This window comes from Taudactylus pleione, unplaced genomic scaffold (assembly GCF_031769625.1).
Source record: "Taudactylus pleione unplaced genomic scaffold, aTauple2 ptg000373l, whole genome shotgun sequence".
NCBI lineage: Eukaryota > Metazoa > Chordata > Amphibia > Anura > Myobatrachidae > Taudactylus > Taudactylus pleione.
Genome location: NW_028284774.1, coordinates 3139923 through 3158657, shown reverse-complemented (window position 1 = coordinate 3158657; position 18735 = coordinate 3139923). Strand labels below are relative to the sequence as shown.

The following is an 18735-nucleotide window of genomic DNA, read 5'->3' as shown; positions in this document are numbered from 1 at the left end:
GTACATATGGTAGGGACTATAGATTGTAAACTCCACTGGGGCAGGGACTAATGTAAATGACTAAATATTTCCTCTATAAAGCGTTGCGGAATATGTGTGCGCTATATAAATAACTGGTAATAATAATTCTTCCACGTTTTCGTAGAATACCCAAATGATGCAGCCTTGGATCATAGCACTATAAGTATGAGCAGAGAAAATACAGTGTGTATAATAGGACATACAGTACAATGCTGGCAACGACCACTAGGTGGCGAACCTAGTCTTTCAGTTACACTTCCAGCAATGCTCGTGCAGATAGCAGCACTGGATGTGCAGTACAGAGCTGGCTGCTGTCAGGCCGCGCCCCCGGGAAGGACTAGACTGCGCCCCTTCTTTTCCTCTCCAAGCTTGGAGTGCCCTAGTGCCGGAGATGCATGAAACTTCAGCCCAGTGGGAACTAACAGCGGGCACTAGCTCATCAGCGTCTCCCTGAGATCTTCGGGTAAGTGTGTCAACTTGTGTAACAATGATCCCCGGCTCTAGGAAGGATTGCATTGCCTTTAGGGGCATGTCCAAACATCTGGCTGCAGCTCACATAAGCTGCTGTGCATCTGGCCGAAGCGTATGTCTCACTATAGTGTTTGTAAAGACTTGTGGGTTACAGTACACTGCAAGCTCCATGCATCCTACAGTCTGCAAAGTTTCCTAATGTGCATAGTGCGATCCAATGACAGTGTCACTCACTTCCTCTGCTATCCAGTCTGTGCTCATGTAAGCGCTGTGTTCCTCTCTGTCCTGCAAGGAATTGGGGGTGGGATATGTCAGCAGGATGTTTTTTTTTTCTCTCTCCTTAATATCAACTATAGATGTCTATGCTTAAGCTGTCATCTCTTTCCTTCCCAGGCTGTAGAAGGATCCGGGTATAGAAACAGATAACAGTGAAGTGAAGCAGCAAGTCAGGGAATTTATCAGTGTACTGCAGAAACGTCTCCAGGGGACCCTGCAAGAACAACATGGTCAGACAATGGTTTTTGGCTTCTTGCCTCCTCCTCTTCTTGCCCTCATCATCTGCAGGTACAGTAGTTTGTCATCCTCTGAGCAAGCCCTGTAAGAAGTGTGTCGTTCCAGACCATCGGACATGTATTGTTTTTCTATAAACAGTGTAAACAATGGGAAGGCAACATGTCTTCAAGCCGATGTGTAATGTAGCTATCGTCCAACATGTCTTCAAGCCGATGTGTAATGTCCAACATGTCTTCAAGCCAATGTGTAATGTAACTAGCGTCCAGCATGCACTGACAGCCAATATATATAGAGTTAATACTACTAGTTCCGCAGGTTTCAGATTCTGGTATTTGCTGTTTGACATCTGTATCACAGACGTTGCTAAGTTACACACTAGTAAATACAGTGTGCTCTTGAAAGGCTGTGCTGGAATTTGTAGTCCTTCAACTTCTGCCATTCTACAGTTGGCCTGTCTTTCTTGCAATCGCTGTTTTGGTTGGCACCTTGATTGCAGGTGTTCTGCAACGGGGAGATGCACTAAAGGTGCACATCCACTACCCGATTAAACAGAGCGATTGAATGATAATGACATCGTTATCGTTCAGTCGTTTGTTTATCAGGCACAAATCGGGCAGCTTAATGTTAAAAACGACCAGCAATGCGCGCTCCCGCTGGTCGGTTTTTACCTCTATCATCGCCCGAACATGCTGGTCAATCTGCCGATAACGACAGATTGGCCATGTTCGGGAATGAGGGAGGGTGCCTACACTGAACGACTGATCGTTCAGTGTAAGCACAGCACAGACTGTTTCACAGTCTGCTAGTAGATGTGCCCCTTCAGCCTTGGAAAGTGATAAAGTGGAGAGTGATAAAGTACCAACCAATCAGCTCCTAACTCACTTTACAGGTTGTGTTTGAAAAATGAGTTTGGAGCTCATTGGTTGTTACTTTATCACTCTCCACTTTATCTTTCTCCAAGGCTTAGTTCATCTCCCGCATTGTATTTGAGCAGTACATTGAGTGTGCTGTTGGTAATTAAGTGGTTAAATGCTGCTGAACAGTGAGGTATTACACCCTGCTTAGCTTATTTTAATTACAGGACACCGCAATACACAAAATGCACAATAACATCCCCGTGGGACTGCTCTTTTATTTGAATTATTGCCTTACGAGCTCAGTGTTGATGTACGCAGGCTGTGTTTTCCTTTGTAAGCACTTTATCCCAATAAACTAATAGTGAAACTGGATATTAATCTATAAATAGTGTTACTTCTTGGTTCTAATGTAATTTACGATTAAATAAACCCGGTTTGCTTACAGTGCGTGTTTCACCTGTTTCATATAAAAAGTGCGAGTGTTCTGTTCAGTGTAATGAGCCGCTCGCTCCATCTCTCTCATTCTCCACTGTTTACCAGGCGCATCCGCAAATGTTTTTAATAGCAGTATCTCACAGAACGTTACCTCGGCCCGCTATCTCAGTGAATTACCAATGCATGGATTTCTTTTGTGTTATTACTCCCCCAGGAACTGTGTTAAACATTGATCTACAAATGATTCTAACTTTTGTGGGGGAGAGTCTGGAGTTGGAGTCAAAGTTTCCTATTACATATACTATTGCACTGTTGTTGAACAACATCCCCCAGCATGCTTTATCAGTTATCGAGTGAGTTTAGTGCTGGTCGGTTGAATAGCTGTATGTCAACAGATTGAAAATCACTGGTTGCTGACCTCAGGTCTAATGGATGTCATTAGCCAAATGGAGACAATGTTAGTGGTGCAATAATATATTGTTGTTTTATTTCAATATGCAAGTGTTTGTGTGTTTGATTAGGGGCATGTGACCTGCTACTCTATAGCTGTTGTCAACCTTTAGCCCCCATAATTCACTAGTAAGCAGTGGTCTAGCAGTGTTTTCCTAATAGCAGGTCCTATGGTGAAAACCATGCTGTATTTTGTATGAATTGTAACTGGTTTTGTTTCTTTTCTTATCGTACATTCACTGTTCCTGGGCATTTCCAAGTAGTGATCAACATTGCCCCAGTGAAACCTAACTATACATATTTTGTAGGAATATGTTGATCTGATATAGTTTATACAGGGAGATGTACTAAGCCGTGGAGAGTGATGAAGTACCAACCAAACAGCTCCTAACTGTCAGTTTACAGGCTGTGTTTGAAATATGACCGTTAGTAGCTGGTTGGTTGGTACTTTTATCTCCATTCACTTTATCTCTCTCCAAGGCTTAGTGCATCTCCCCAATAGGGTCTTACCTCTTATCATTGGTACCCAAATTATGCCTGGAAATCAGTTGTGTGACCCAGTGTTCAATTTTCAATAGGAAATGTATTTTCATATAATGACCTGGTTGTTGTATGCAAATTAATGCTATTATTGTAAAAAATATATAATGCATAGGGATTAGGAAACTTGGCCAAACTCTTAATATTGAAATGTAATGAGTATATAATTCATTGTGTACAATGGGTTAGAAGAGAATGAATAATATGGGCTCCTCAGAAGTGGAATAGCATCCACATTTCTATATACAAAGTCTTCAGCTCATATCTGTATATATGAGCACTGAGCTTAGGACCTCATTCAGACCCGCTCGCTAGATGCGTTCACTTGCTCGATGCGTATGCAAATTTGGGAAGGCAGACGATCGCAAGGCAATAGCACGCCCACTATGTCTTGGTGTTCGATCGCTTTGTGTATGCAGACGCCCACCAGCCTGTCTTAAGACGCCCACTTGCGCACGTCATCCCCAGGAAGTGTATGTAGCCATCTGTAAATCGGGTACCATCGGATGCAATCGCAGTGCTTGTGGTTGACTATACCCTACGGCAAGCACTGTGAGCACTTCAGTGAGAAATACAACCAAGTGACATGTACTATAACGCTGCCTGTTAATTATGCACGCCTCTGAAACGGCGTTAAGACGCTTGGGGAATGCCTGCGTTCGCCTCTCCACTCCCCCGTTTCTAGTAGCCAGCCCCTGACACCACCCACAAACGGCTTCTCCCGTCACTCATTCAGGGCTGTCTATGCGCAGCGAGCGTACTCTTCCCGATCACTCGCACTGGTTTGCGCACGTGCACAGCAATGCGTACGCATGTGCAGATTGCAAACATCGGCTGACTGCGTGCGGGTGCTTGCTAGCAAACGGGTCTGAATCAGGTCCTTAATGGGATTTTCCTATTAGTATGTGTTATATTATATAAAGAAGAAAAAATTGGATTGTAATGAAAATCAAGTGATTCTGTTTCTCAATTACTGTATGTGCTGCTATAAAAGATCCTTTGATGCGTTTTGTGCTGGGTTGTTTGACTGTGCAAATTGGCCATTTGGTAATTATTGTGGTGGTTGTTGGTTGATCTTATGACAGTGACAGTTGTGTGAGTTAAATCTGATTAGACTGAAGGAAAATCTGGCACTAGATGCCTTAACCTTATTATGTTGCTTTACTACCTAATGCCATGTGAATTGTGTAGTGAGCAAAATGATCTGAGTTCCTCGGAAACCCGTTCCCTTGGGAGACTGCATTCTACAGTGTGCTCCGCTTGCTCCTCCTGGGCGGGAATCAGTCGGGAAGCCGACGGACGAAATCCCGACCGCCGGCTTCCCGACTGTCTAATCCCGGCAAGGTACTAATGACAGTCGTTGAAATCCCGATGCCTGTCTTTAGACCTACTTCAGGAGCCCGATGCCCGGCATACCGATCGAAGGTAAGCCGGGTGCATGGCATGGAGAGCCGCGTAGGTTAGGGGCTCCCGGGGGGTCTTAGGGTCAGGCACCGCTCCGTGAGGGTTAGGGTCAGGCTAGGGGAAGGGGGGGTTGGGGTTAGGCACCCTCGGGGGGAGGTTAGGGTTAGGCACCCCCCCGGGAGACTTAGGGACAGGCTGCAGGGAAGGGGGGGTTAGGTTTAGGCACATAGTGGGAGGTTAGGGTTAGGCACTTGGGGGGGGGGGGTTAGCGTTAGACACCCCTAAAGGAGGGTTAGGGTTAGGGTAGGTTGTTAGGTTAGCAGTACTTACCAGAAAGAACGATCGGGATCATCACTCCTGCCGGGCTGCCGCTGTCGGGATTAGAACAGTAAATCATACTGATTCCTCCTGGGCATGTTTCCTCCAGTAGAGCTGTAATATGTAGAGGAAGCAGCCCTGGAACAGGCCCTCTAATCCCATAGCCTGAAAGTCTGTCTGATTTTATTATGTTCCTTCCTGGTCTTCGTCTGTGAGGGTATTAGGGGCCTAATTCTGCATCGGATGCTAATGTGATCGCAGCTGCAATTTCGCACAGAATGCAGCTGCAATAATATGATAATGCCTGCCAAAGCTCAGCTAGCATAGAGACGCCCACTGCTGCTTTATCATATCCGTCCTATGTCGCCCTTCTGCATAGACATCGGTACCATCGGCGCACATCGGTCAGTCACGCATTATTTACAAGACTGGCCAGCCGCAAACACTGCAAGTCTCATCGCACGCAGACAGCTCTCAGGCTGCGTTTGCAATTGCAGTGACTAATTTATGCACACCCATGAAACGGCATTCAAACGGATAGACGTGCCTGCGTTCTTCCAACCGCCCCCCGTCATCACCCCAAACGCTGACAGCCTGTCACTCGCTTTGCGATGAATTCCTCTGTGCGTCCATAATTGCAATGCAATGGCTGCGTACGTGCACTGCGACTTATGCACATGTGCGATGGCAAGTAACCACTCAATTGGCGTCCGTAATCGCCATTGTGTACGCTGCTGAATCAGGTCCTAAGTTCGTTTTATACTTATTACTGATCTCCAAGCACAAATGTAATATTTTACACATGATATACTATAAAATATTCTATAGAATGTTATGTTTTGTGTAATTGTCATGGTTCTATAAGTCTGTTTGTAAATACAGCTGTACATTTTTGGTTTTGCTAAAAATGGCTGCAACCCTAATGACAATACAATTGCAACTAGCTGTCCCGATAGATGTCATTGTGTGGTCTGTTGTGGGATTTATGTGACTGCACATTTGCAGCTGTCAGTCACTTCAAGATACTGAAACTTTTGGGCAATACAAAATCACAATATCACTTGCACAAGTGTCATAGCATAGCCCTGCCAGAAGACATTTGCAGTATGTAGCCGTGGTTCTCGTATATGTCAGGAATTTGCTGGACATCCTCTAGCATCTGTCACCTATAGTGCAGCAATTCATAAGAACATTTCAGTAACTCTGCCTTGTCTGCTCCAGGCCAGGAGGGAGGTGATCTGATGGAAATAGCAGGGAAGGAGCAGAGGAGATAAGATAAAAATATTTAATATAGCAGAAGATAATACCGAAGTCCAACAACACATCCAGCACATGTTACTCCCCTCTTATCCACATACCACCAAAAATCATTTAAAAAAATAGGAAAAAAATTAATGTGACACTGGCATCAGCAGACAGATGAACCAAACAGGTATTTCCTGCCATGGTGCCCTGTGGGTTCTATTCATTAAGGGAAATGTGGAAGAGAGTGGTAGATTCTCTTTATTCCAATCACTAGGTTAGTGACAGCGGGCTGATGTCATACATAGATGGTAATTATATTAATCATTACAATGCGGCCCTGTTACGCTACATCCTCACGCCCTCCATTTGCTGATAGCCTCTGGGCAGTGGTTATATAACTTATATCTGCTTAATATATGCAGATCCATGTAAATTAGAGCCATATGTTTGTGACGTGCAAATAGAATATTATCTTTGTGTGTATCACACTATTATCTGTTTCGATCAATATCCTTATAGTTCCTCTTTACTTTTTATACTATTAATATACCCAAACTGATTTTGTATTGAACCCTCTCTTGCTTTATATCTGCTGATGGTATTGAATGTACATTCCTGCACTGTTTTGTATGTTATACTTCTTTACATGCACTACTGATTATTTTTAAAGGACCACTAATGCAAAAGTGTCATTTATTTTTCCCGACCCCATGTAGTAAAGTAGTTACCGTTGCCCTCTCTCCTTATGTTATACATAGCGGGGAGAGAGGATGGATTTCTGCAGTACATTATGGTTGGAGCCCAGTGTGTAATTGCAGCTGCACACTAATTAGGGAGAGGCTGATACAGACTTGTTCAACTGCGCGTCAGATTGCAGGCAGAATTTATGTTCATTAAAATACAGTGAGCTGCAATTGCTTACATGAGCAAGTAGCACATATATTAAGATGCATTACTGCCGGCAATAGTTGCACATGCTCCTGGTTTAAGCCATGCAAATTTCACATACACTTATGTGCCTTTTGTGCATATGTTTTTAACCATTTGTTTTTCCAAGTATTTCCAACTACTACATTTGAAACTGCTGAAATCTCTAATACACCTGCAACAAATCAAAGTATTGTGTATTTGTTTTGCTGCAAAAACAGGTTTACAAAAGCCTTATATACGGTATGTCTGAATGACTATGAAGTCACCAATCAGCACCAGCACAGGATTTGTAAGCAGTCAATCATAAGCTTCTGCTAGTACTGGGCACTGTCATCATCATCGGCTACTATTGCACCTGCCCCTGATATCCGCGTAGAGTAGGTCTTCTTCAGGCCTATTGGCGTCTGTGTCCCGGGGTGCATGTGTACACAATTGCAGAAACAGGTGCTTACTGCACTCGGACTCTGTTGGAACATCCCTGTCCTGCTCTCTCCCATCCATCCAGGAGAAGGCATACATAAGTGGCTGAATTCAGCAAATTCAGCCGCCCCTTGTGGTTTAATAGCTGGTGGAAGGTCGGTCATGTCATGCTAATTCACCAAGCATTCAACTCAGTTGACGAGTCCTGGTATATGGGTTTGCACAGCGTGGGGGTCGGGATGATGATTTGACGGAATTTTCCATTCTTTCATTGCAGGTAATCATATATTTGCACCAGGCATCTATTATAGAAAAACCGATGCTGTCTGGAATTCTCTGATGTGCTAGGTATTCTGTCTTTAATTAATATCTGTAAACTCCAGAGTAACTTTAAATTTAATTATATAGTCAGATCTTATCTCCTAGCTTCATGGGATGCTGTTTTGGCTCTGCTTGTTTGTATTAGAATTTTATGACTTGTATCTGGTGTGGGTGAGGGTATTGAGGGTGGGTGTAATCAGTGACTACACATGTTATGCTTAACTATATAATCAGTAGGTCACAAGGCTTTAGGCTTGTACAAGGCTGCTAGGTTTTATTTCAAAGTGGGACTACATGTACAACATAACTTAAAGAGTTAGTCAGGAGTTAAGCAGGAGGAAGACAGGAGGACGACATTTTAAAAGAAGTCTCTCTAAAAAACAAAAAACAAAGGATCTTCTGAGCTTCTGGAAACCCTGCTACTCAGCAACCAGCTTCCATTATAACCTGGGCACACTTTTTGCCAACACCCTGCTTCAGCATTGCAAGCAACTACCTGCTCACTGAACATTTAATACTTGTATGTTTGGGTTTCTTCTCTACATTGTTTAAATCATTCCAATACCACTGTCAATTTATCTTTATACCACTGTAGTATCTACCATTGTTTCACACCTATACCTTTTATTTATTTTTATATATTCATACTTTATACTAATTCTCAAGTCTTGCTACTTTAACACATCTATACTCCTTTTTTGGTTATAATATACTATTGTAGTTGTGCCTTTACATCTTCCAGCACTGTTCTTCCTTTTATATGATTTTGACCTTTGACCTGTACTGCTCCCTCATTCATTACTACTACTGACTCCCCCCCCCCGACTGCCTCATCTACACAATGTCTCTTTTCTTCTACTCCTCCCTCACTCAGCTGCTACATTATTTTCTCCTCTACCACCAGTTTTCACCTAATTTCTCCATCCATAGTCCCCTCTACGTTCTACCCCTCCTTCCCCACCTCTGTCTCTCTCCATCACATATGTCTCTCCACTGCATCTCCCACAACTCCAGTATTATTAACTTCTCTTCCACCATGGTCCTGCTGCACCACCACTAAACCCTGCACCCTCTCTTTTCTCCAAGTTACCTATCCTTTCCCCCCCCCACACCACACTAAACCTCCACCTTACCCACCACCTGCTGTCACCCTTCCTCATTCAGAAGCCAGCCACATAACCCCACACTCCTTATCCCCCTTCTCTAGATCAATATCACCTCCACATTACATCAACCTAATAATCTCATTCTCCTCTCGCCTCTTAACTCTGTCCCTCTGGAAAGCCAGTTTTGTCTATAATAAACTGGTCTCCGTTCATGAGCACTTCATCTGCAATGCCTTGATTCTCCTTGCCATCACCAAACCCTGGCTATACCCCTCTGACACCACTGCTCCTGCAAAATTCCTCCATCACTTGGCTTCCTGGCTCTTAATCTTCAAATGGGCCCTCAAGACCCATTTCTTCCTCAATGCTTTCCAGTTCTCATCCTAACCCACTACTCTATGCTCCCCATCTGTGTCACCCCTGTTTGTCTGACCCTCCCCTCAGAATGTAAGCTCTCACGAGCAGGGCTTCTTCTTGCCTTACTTTTACTTTCATTTACAATGGCACCTAAAACTGATTACTGACACCCTGCTGCTTATTTAGGTGTTATGCAGCATTGTTTATAAACATTGTACTTGTCCTGCATTGTCTGTACTGTTATTAACTGTTGTCTTGTGTGCTCATTTGTTTCCGTACTTTGTAAGGCGCTGCGGAAACCTTGTGGCGCCATATAAATAAAGGATAATAATAGTGAAAGATGGGTGGAAAAATGGAATAATAAGATGAGATTTAGTGGGCTTTATATGATCTGTTAAATAGAACAGAAAGATTGTGCTCTTAACACCTACGCACATAATTACACATAGGACTACTGATAGGAAATGATCCGAATATATGAGTATTTAGCAGTCGTCAGGGAACATCTTCATAAATGTCTCCTCCTGAATACATCAGAGGAGCACTGTACTCTGTAACGGTGTCAGACAGTGTGTATCTGTGTCAGCAGAATGTTTAAGAGTTTTACTCCCCTTGCCAGTGTGTTTTCTCTCTTCCAGGCAGTTGGCACTAGCACCCTGTAATATAGTGCATTTCCCAGCACTGATTATTCATCTTTGCAGTTTATCTCTTGGAAAAAAAATGACTATTTAGAGACTTCTGCGTAATTTTGATTAATCTTAACATAGCTAAATAAAGACATTGTTTTGGTTACTTTTAGTGTAGATTGACCATTCCAGCTGAGACATACAGATCTAGCACATGTGATTCTTCCATTTGACAGGTTCAACCGAGACAGAAATTACCCAAGAGACAGCATGCATTCTGGGCCCCATTTGCAGGAGTGAGTCATCCAGAACGTGGGCCAAAGGTGTAGTAACTGTCTCAGACAGACAGAGAATCTGACGGCAGATTGCAGCCTATTCCAGGCTGCTCATTTATACAGACTTGGGTACAATGCTTTAGGTGACATAGCACCTGCATGATAGTTTTATCAGCATATCCTTGTTTCCTGGCTTGCTGTCCAGACTGAATGATTGCAGTAGTTGGCACTTTAAACAGTGCCAAACATTTGGCGTCATCCTCTTACCTAATCGTTTTAATTCTTCCCATTAGGTCACATTATGTACCCATTGTACAGTCATGATGTTTTGTGCTGTAATTGCTTTAATAAGAGAATTACATGACTTCTGGAAAACCAGGACTCTGTTTTACTTTATCCGAAACACACATGAACACTTAATAAGGGTATAAATAAATTGACACATATCACTTGTAGATAATATGCTATGGGCAACAGAACCCTTTTGCATACCTACCAACTGTCCCGAAACTCAGCAGATCAGTACAGATTTGAGGGCTCTGTCCCACTGTTATGATCGGGAATACATTATCCCCATAACTGGGTTGTTGGGGAGGTATGTCCGTGCTCGGCTGCTCTGCATAGCAGAAGAGATGTGAACATGTGCTGCGAGTACCCGCCACTGTTGGTCACAAGCGGGAGACCGGCAGCAGACACGGGGCAGCCTAGCTCTTTTCAGCACTAGGCACGCCGGAGGTGTGGTCACGCCATCTCAATGGCAAGCCCATGCCCCCTCTTAGATATGGTCCCGAGATATCCACCTCTGATGTTGGGAGGTACAGATGTGTCCTCACACACTATTGCTGTAGTCGCGCCAAACAGCCCCTCTCGGCATGTAAGGTCCTGTGCGACTCAGGGGGGTATGCGTTCACATGCGCTAAAAACACAGCAATCTCTGGTTGTGGGTGCAGCTAGGATAGGTGGTAACCAACGTCCTGATTGGATATACACTAGTAATTATAAGGAAGAAGACGACTGGGCAATTAACCTGAGAAAACTATTCTGTGCCAGCATATGTACCATTGGGTAATAAAGAAGGTGAATAACAGGCATGGAAGTGAGAGAATGTGTTTGTTTAGCCAATTCAATTGCAACAAGGGCCGTATTCAATTAGCAGCGATAACATGTTTTTAAAACCATAAACAAAAATATCTGCTGTGGCCGCGTGTGATGTTTAAAACACTTGTCGCTCTCCGAAAAACCAGACCCAATACTTTAAACCCATTTTCAAGGTTTTTTTTTTTTCGCCAAAAATGTGCGCGGTAATTTTTTGACACAGTACACAATTTACAAAAAAAAATTGTGGTAATTTATCATTAAGGGGGTGTCCAAAGGGTTCTGAAATAAATCCCCACATTTTTAGGCAAAAATAGGGATTCTGCATTTTTTTTTCTCCAAGATAATATCGCCAAACAATCGGTTCGATAATATCGCCAGCTATATTATCGCCCCTAATTGAATACGGCCCTAAGTTGCTGTTGAGGTTGCAAATGTTATAGGCAATAGAAGTGTTTAAAACTGAATGGATAACTGTGTAAATGGCCGTAAAGGCACAATGTAAGATGATGGTCAAGTGAATGAACAGCGGGTGTGTAGTGGACAAGGACCGGACATGCATATTGTTGTCAATGGCCGTACTAAGGGCTCTATTTATTAACATTATTTTTACTAAAATAAAGTGAAAAAGGGTGTTTTCACACCCTTTTCACATTATTTTAGTTTCACCTGTAGTTATTACAGGGCAATTGGAGTAGAATTAGTAAAATTCTACTCCAACCCCTAAGTATCACTTATTTTTAGTAAAGCAGATCGCATTTCCCATAACTGTAATGGGAAATGTGATCCGACCAGAGTTACTAAAAATAAATTGTAAAAAAATACCGGGGAAAGCCCTGTGATAATAACGCCACCTGGACGTGGCGTTATCCAGGGTCTCCCCCGGTTACCGGCCTCCTGCCCTGCTCTAACGTGGAGAGCAGAGGCGGGAGACGGTACTAGTAATCAGCTGTGTGGTCTAAACAGACCGCAAGCTGATTACTGTAAAAAAAAGAAAAAAAAAATTGAAACATTTTTTTTTTACTTACCTGACTCCAGGGACCGGTGATCGGGCCTCCGGTGATGGCTCCTCTCCGGTCAGCTGGTCTCCCACAGTGCACTGCTGCCTGGTCATCAGGTGATCGGGCCCCAGTGCAGTATGGGAGATCACCTGATCGGGAAGCCCGGAGAAGACCACCGGAGGCCAGGAGGATGCAGGTAAGTCTAATGAAGGCAGGGGGGGGTCACGGGGGTCCGCGATCGCGGGGGGCGGGGCTTAGCGTCGGTGGGGGGTAGCAGCGACGGTGGGTCGGCGCATGCGCGGGCTCTTAGTCGCGGTATTTTTTCCGAAAATACCGGACTAGAGTGCGGATGGGATCCGCAGGGACAGAGCTTTATCGCAAGCTCTGTCCCTGCAAGGGATTTATAGTAAATCCCTGTGATATTGCCTGAATTCGCAATGCGAATTCACTTGGTAATATCACACTACAATCCGCATTCAATATGCGGATTGTAGTAAATAGAGCCCTAAGGGAGAGACCAGGGCTAGCTGGACAGGACTATAATTAACATACAGAACAAGACTGAGGGGTAGGGTATGAGGAATGATGATCAGACTGGGACAGGTTGAATTGGGACGGAGCAGGGGTGCCGGTTTGTGTGATCTCTCAGGCCCCTGATCTGTAGGTCCATATAGTGCTGGACATTATGGGGTCAATGGGTGATATGACTGAGATCGGGCTCACAGAGGCACCCTGGTGGGCGAGTGGATTCTTCTGCTAGAGCACTCTGTGGCCCCAGCTGAGTGTAGGTGGCAGACTTATAATGAGAAGCTGAGTGTCCAGGTTGTTGCACCTAGCGTTCCCTCTCTGGTCCGTGGTTACCCAAAGCTGTGGCGGGCAGTGTGTTCCACAGCTAGAGAGGTGTCAGACAGCGGCCGACGGCTTTTTTTACACCAAGTTCCTTTGTACAGATTCAGACCATACTTGGCTCACGATTTTTTCGGGTAGCCCCCCGCACCCTAGGAAGCGTAGGCAGATCTCCCGCATCCTGCCCACTTCCTAGTGAAGTGGGCAGGATGGGGAGATTTAATGTGGAATTTGCGGGTCCGAAGGAGGGTGCGGGGCCAAATCAAGCAAATCGCGTAATTTAGCCCCCTCTAGCGGACCCGCGAATCGCAGACTTTTCCAGGAAAGGGGCAGGGTTTAATTACATCCAAACTGGCCAGAAGCGAGTCCTCTCCCGGAAAGCAACTTTATAAAGTCGGTAAGTATGATTCAGACTCAATCACACACAGATATACAAGAGTTACATATCAAACTAGTGATGTCAGTGGGCCGGCTTCTGACGGGAACGCCCCCGTCAGGGAGGCACGCCTACCAAAGGGGGCGTGCTGTCAATCAACATCGACAGCACGCCCCCTTTGATCAGACACAACGAGCGAAGGACTTTCCTTCGCTCGTCGCATCTGGCGCATGCGCACGACGGAGCTCCCTCTGTCGTGCGCATACTCAGTGCACACCATCGACCCACTTGCGAGCGGACAGCCGCTTGCGAGTGGGTCTGAATCAGGCCCATAGGCGTCTATTTACTAAGCAGTGTTAGGAGACAGAGTGAAAAGTGATAAGAAAGTTATAAGGTGCCAGCCAATCAGCTCCCAAATGTCATCTCACAGGCTTAGTAAATAGACCCCTCAATTCTACATGAGAATACATTGTTACAGCTTAAGAAACAGCGCCAGCTACTGTCCCTCAAGTTCAGCTTCTCAAGTATACTATGCCTGTAGCTGCTGCTATATCCCAACATTGACTTCACCAAATAATATACTTCACATGATATTTTATATATTTTTAGGTTGCTTCCATATTTCTCACAAGGACGTTATTTTACTTTTGCTTATTTGTATCTATTTATCAACCGATAGCAATTATGACATTACTTGCTTTGTCCATAAAATAAAATACCATGTTTAAATTCCAATGCATCAGTATACCCATTGGTCAAACTATTTGCTTTGGTATATAGTTTACTAGAGGGGAGGATATATATATTTTTTTCATGTAGTTTACTTTACTAATAGATTCGCTGTTGCCCGTAGCGTCACCCGCAATGAAATCGCTTCTGCTAACATTTTTTTTTTTTTATATGAGGTGTTCTAGTTGTATTGCTTTGCATAGGGGCCCTGTTGTTGGTATGCCCCATGTGATCAGCAGCGCTATACAGACTGGTGGCAGCAGTGCCTTCACCCACCACTCATACCAATGTCACTGTGTGCCCTGTGTACAGGCTGCTATGTAGCATATCCTATTCTAGTGAACATGGGCTCATAGCACCTCTCCCCCCACCCCTTACCAGCCACGCGCATGATGTCAATTTTGTTTTTATTGCTCAGCTTTACCTTGACGGATTGTGAAGAACCAAAATGCAGGTTATTTCTAAGAATTTCCATTACAAAATGATGACACATTATGAAAATCAGCTCAGTAGTTTTTGCGCCAACTTGGAACAAACAGACAGACACAACGTTCTTATATAGATAATGAAAAAAAACTCCTGATGTGTGTTGACAGATCAGCCTTAGCAGCGTATACACAAACAGTGCATTTCCTCACTGTAGAATTGTGGTAGTGAGAGACATCAGCACATTGCTCTGCCTCCATAGATCTCATTGCAGTGACTTACAGTACGCACAGTCCTTGCAGATCACATTGTCACTAACACAAGACATTGCAGCCTGTGTCCCCTTATAAAAGGTGGATTTTCTCTATACTTTCCCAGCACGATTTATATTTTTTTTCCATTGCAAATTATTTGCAGACCTTTACATGTTGACCCTTTATTTCTTTAAATAGGAACTCCAAATATATCTTCAGCATCACAGTGGCCCAGTACGGGTTGTATCACAGTCATCCTGTGCAGAACATCGAGAGAACATTGTATTTATTTGAATCATATATTCAATAAAATACTAGGAGAAGATTTCTAAATGTTCCGAGGTGGAAAACTGCATTCTAATAATACAGCAGATAAAATATGAAAGAGTCATGTTTGTTAAATAAAACGATGTGATGCCTGTGGGACATTCATTGCAAAAAGAAAGAACAAAAGTGGTTTATTTATCAATATTGCTTTACTCTCTGAATATTCCTAGAAACACGTAGATACATACTTTGATTATTTGTGTACAGCCGTTAATATTTATCCAGCTGTTGCATAGAGGTCACGAGACGCTATTAGTAAACGTACGGTATTACGCTGATGAACTTTCCATCCTATAGAAGGAGGTGGGTTATAGGACAACAGGATGCTCCATCAGAGATTTGTGCCTTCGCTATGGGTTTTCTAGAAAGTAAGATCTTGCGGGAATGAGCCTCTGTCTCTCTGATGTCTCTACTTAATAATCTGCATATTATATTTATGTATATTTGTAAAGTTGTGAACTTGTCTGTTACCATCCTGTATGATCACTATGTAATTTTTCTGTATGTTCCTATAAATGGTGCTACAGAACCCTTGTGGCGTTATATAAATAATAGATCATAGTAATAACTAATTTAAAAAGTACCCCATCTTACCATCTTACAATGCATTTTCATTTTGAAATATACTCTGCAAAATCTCCAAAGTATTGTCTCTGAAAAGTTAATGATTGACCCAGTGCTTAGTATAACTCGGATACAATGAGCTGCCTGCAATCTTCATTTTGTTTAACCAACCAATTCACCCTCCTCACAGGCTATCACCAGCCAGAACTCTGAGAACTTCACATCAAAGGGTTTTTATCAAAGAATTATCCATTGGAGTGTAAAGCAATGTTTACTTGTCAGACAGGAAGATTAAACAAGGTGATAAATCGGCAGGTAGATCAATGGATAGTTTCTGGTTGAAGGTTATGAAGATTTATTTATTTATTTATTTTAATTTAATTGGCTGAAAGTCTGTTTAAAGACATAAGGGCCTATGGGCATGATTCAGCAAGGAACACAACTGCGAATGCAAAAGCGATTACGCACACAATCTCACTGCGATAGTATGCTAATCCATTGCGATCGCAATGCCACCCTACATAATGATGCCCACTTTACCTTACACACATCCGTAATGCTTAGCAAGACTGTAAAACCATCGGTACAATCGAGTACCATCACATCCTCACGCACACTTGCACAAGCCCTGACCTTAATCAGAAATTGCTAACTTCCACGCACGCTATCAGGCCTCAGGCCGCGTAGGGCATCGCAGTGGATAATTTATGCACTCCCCTGCAACGGCGTCCGAACGCACTGGCTCGCCTCCGTTCGGCCGACCACCCCCCAGTTAACACCCACAAACGGCACTTCCTGTCAATCACTCTGTGATGGGTCTGCGTAGATGCTGCCATCACAGTCCTGATCGCAATGGCTAGTTCGCGCACGTCCACTGCGATACATATGCATGCGCAGTGCGCAAGAATCGGACGATTGCGCTCATATTACCAACTGTGTTCCTTGCTGAATCAGACGCTATGTACTAAGCCTTGGAGAGAGAGAAAGTGGATGGAGATAAAGTGCCAGCCAATCAGCTCGTAACTGTCACTTTACAGGCTGTGTTTGAAAAATTAGTTAGGAGCTGAGTGGTTGGTACTTTATCTCTGTCAACTTTATCTCTATCCAAGGCTTAGTACATCTACTCCTAAGAAAGATAGTAGCATCAATGAGTACACATCCAGCATTTATTGTACATTGCCCTACTAGTCCAATTTGGGATTGAGGTTAAAACAGAAAAAAAAAGCCCGATTAAAGATACAGACTATAGACATGTACATGTATTAAACTATTAACATATACATTTTTACATACATATACTTTTTAAATATTATGTGCAAATTTAAATATAACTGAGGTTCCCAAATGTATTATAGGAGTGCATTTTCAAAATTATAAGCTTGATCAATCAGCTAAAGGCAAAAGTGACTCCATAAACAGCAAAAGCACATGTGACTCCTGTGGACTTCAAGAAGGTGTCAGATTTTTTAAATATACTTATACATTAGCTTTTAAATATGACATCACTTAGCTGGCATAGTTTCCTTTTGCATTTTGTCCCTAAAAGGTGTGTATATTTCACAGTGTCTCTCTGCGATCATTGTACCTTATATGTATTATTGTATGATAACAGGTGAGCCTTGAGAACGTCTTCATCACTAACACAAAATAAAACCATAATGACAAATGTAAATTGTCAGAGTGCACAGGGGTGGGGTGGGAGTGGCATGGAGGAGCCCTCAGACATATATATTTAATAGAAGACATCACTTTTTAGTAGAGATGAGCGGTTTGGTTTTTACTCGGTTCTTTTCGTCAAATTAGCGCAGATTCACATTAGTTCGGGTTTATCTTATTGGCCATCGAAAACACTGGAGAGCCAGATAGCCACTATGATACCGTTTTTGAAATCTAAACAGGTAAAGTTACAAGTCCAAAAATCAAAGTGGCCTCTCTTATAAATGTGATCTCGTTCATATTTTTGGAAGCCTCCTCTCAAGGTCTGTGTTTGTAATTGACAGCAATCCGATGTACTGTGAGGGCTGGTGCTAAGTGAATAAACATGAATGTGAGGAAAGGGAAGCAGCTGGGTATCTTTAGGTGACCTAGCAGGAGATGAGTGGGGGTCTTCTCTGCCAGTTGCCTCCTGCACATATAAAGAGGAACGAGAGTTAAACAAATATTTGCGCCATCTTCCTGTGGCATGTTCCGAGCTACTACCTTTAAGTTTACTGGAAAAATAAATTGCACCTTGAATGTTGCTATTAATCCGCGACTGGCTCCTGTCCCAAGTCATTGGCTTTAATGAGTAATATATCCTGCTAAAAACATTTACGGTTCTTTATGCTCTCTGCGTTTTACGGGGCCACATCCAGCGCTAGCCACCATATAGTACTGATCTCTCGCTATTGTCGGTTTCCATAAAAAGCTCAGGGCCTACTAATCTGTTAGGTACTTCTATCCGAGATTGCTTGCACTTCTACGTTAGAACCCCAGTTTATATGGATCTTCCGAAATGAAAATGTCATTTTCCACAGGAGGAAAAAATAAACAAGGATGTCAAAATCACTCCGTACATAGGAAGCTGAAAGGTTTGGTAGTAAAATGCAGAATACAGGAAATCCTGAGACAACAGGATAACAGCCGGAAATATGTGCCTCTCTGGAGGGTAAACTTTAAGTGTAAGTGTGATAGCTGGTAACCAGACTTTTTCTGGTATCATAAAGTTCCGTAGTCTCACACTTCTATAGTCAATGAAGAGCACAATTTTCTAGGCGAATAGACTTAACATAGTGTCCTCATCAGTATAAATTACTTTCATGTTATTTGAGTACTGTAACAATTCAAAC

General features: G+C 43.2%; 1 protein-coding gene across 3 annotated transcripts in view; it reads left to right on the top strand.

Annotated features, from left to right (window-relative positions):
* Positions 1 to 398: 398 nt before the first annotated feature.
* TGFBR3 (transforming growth factor beta receptor 3) overlaps positions 399 to 18735 on the top strand; it is a 235682-nt gene continuing 217345 nt past the window's right edge. For all 3 annotated transcript variants that reach the window (XM_088444889.1, XM_088444886.1, XM_088444888.1), the window contains exons 1-2: positions 399 to 484; positions 886 to 1056. In XM_088444889.1, the coding sequence (XP_088301015.1) occupies positions 996 to 1056 (61 nt within the window). In that variant the 5' untranslated portion in view covers positions 399 to 484; positions 886 to 995. The remainder of the gene's footprint in view (positions 485 to 885; positions 1057 to 18735) is intronic.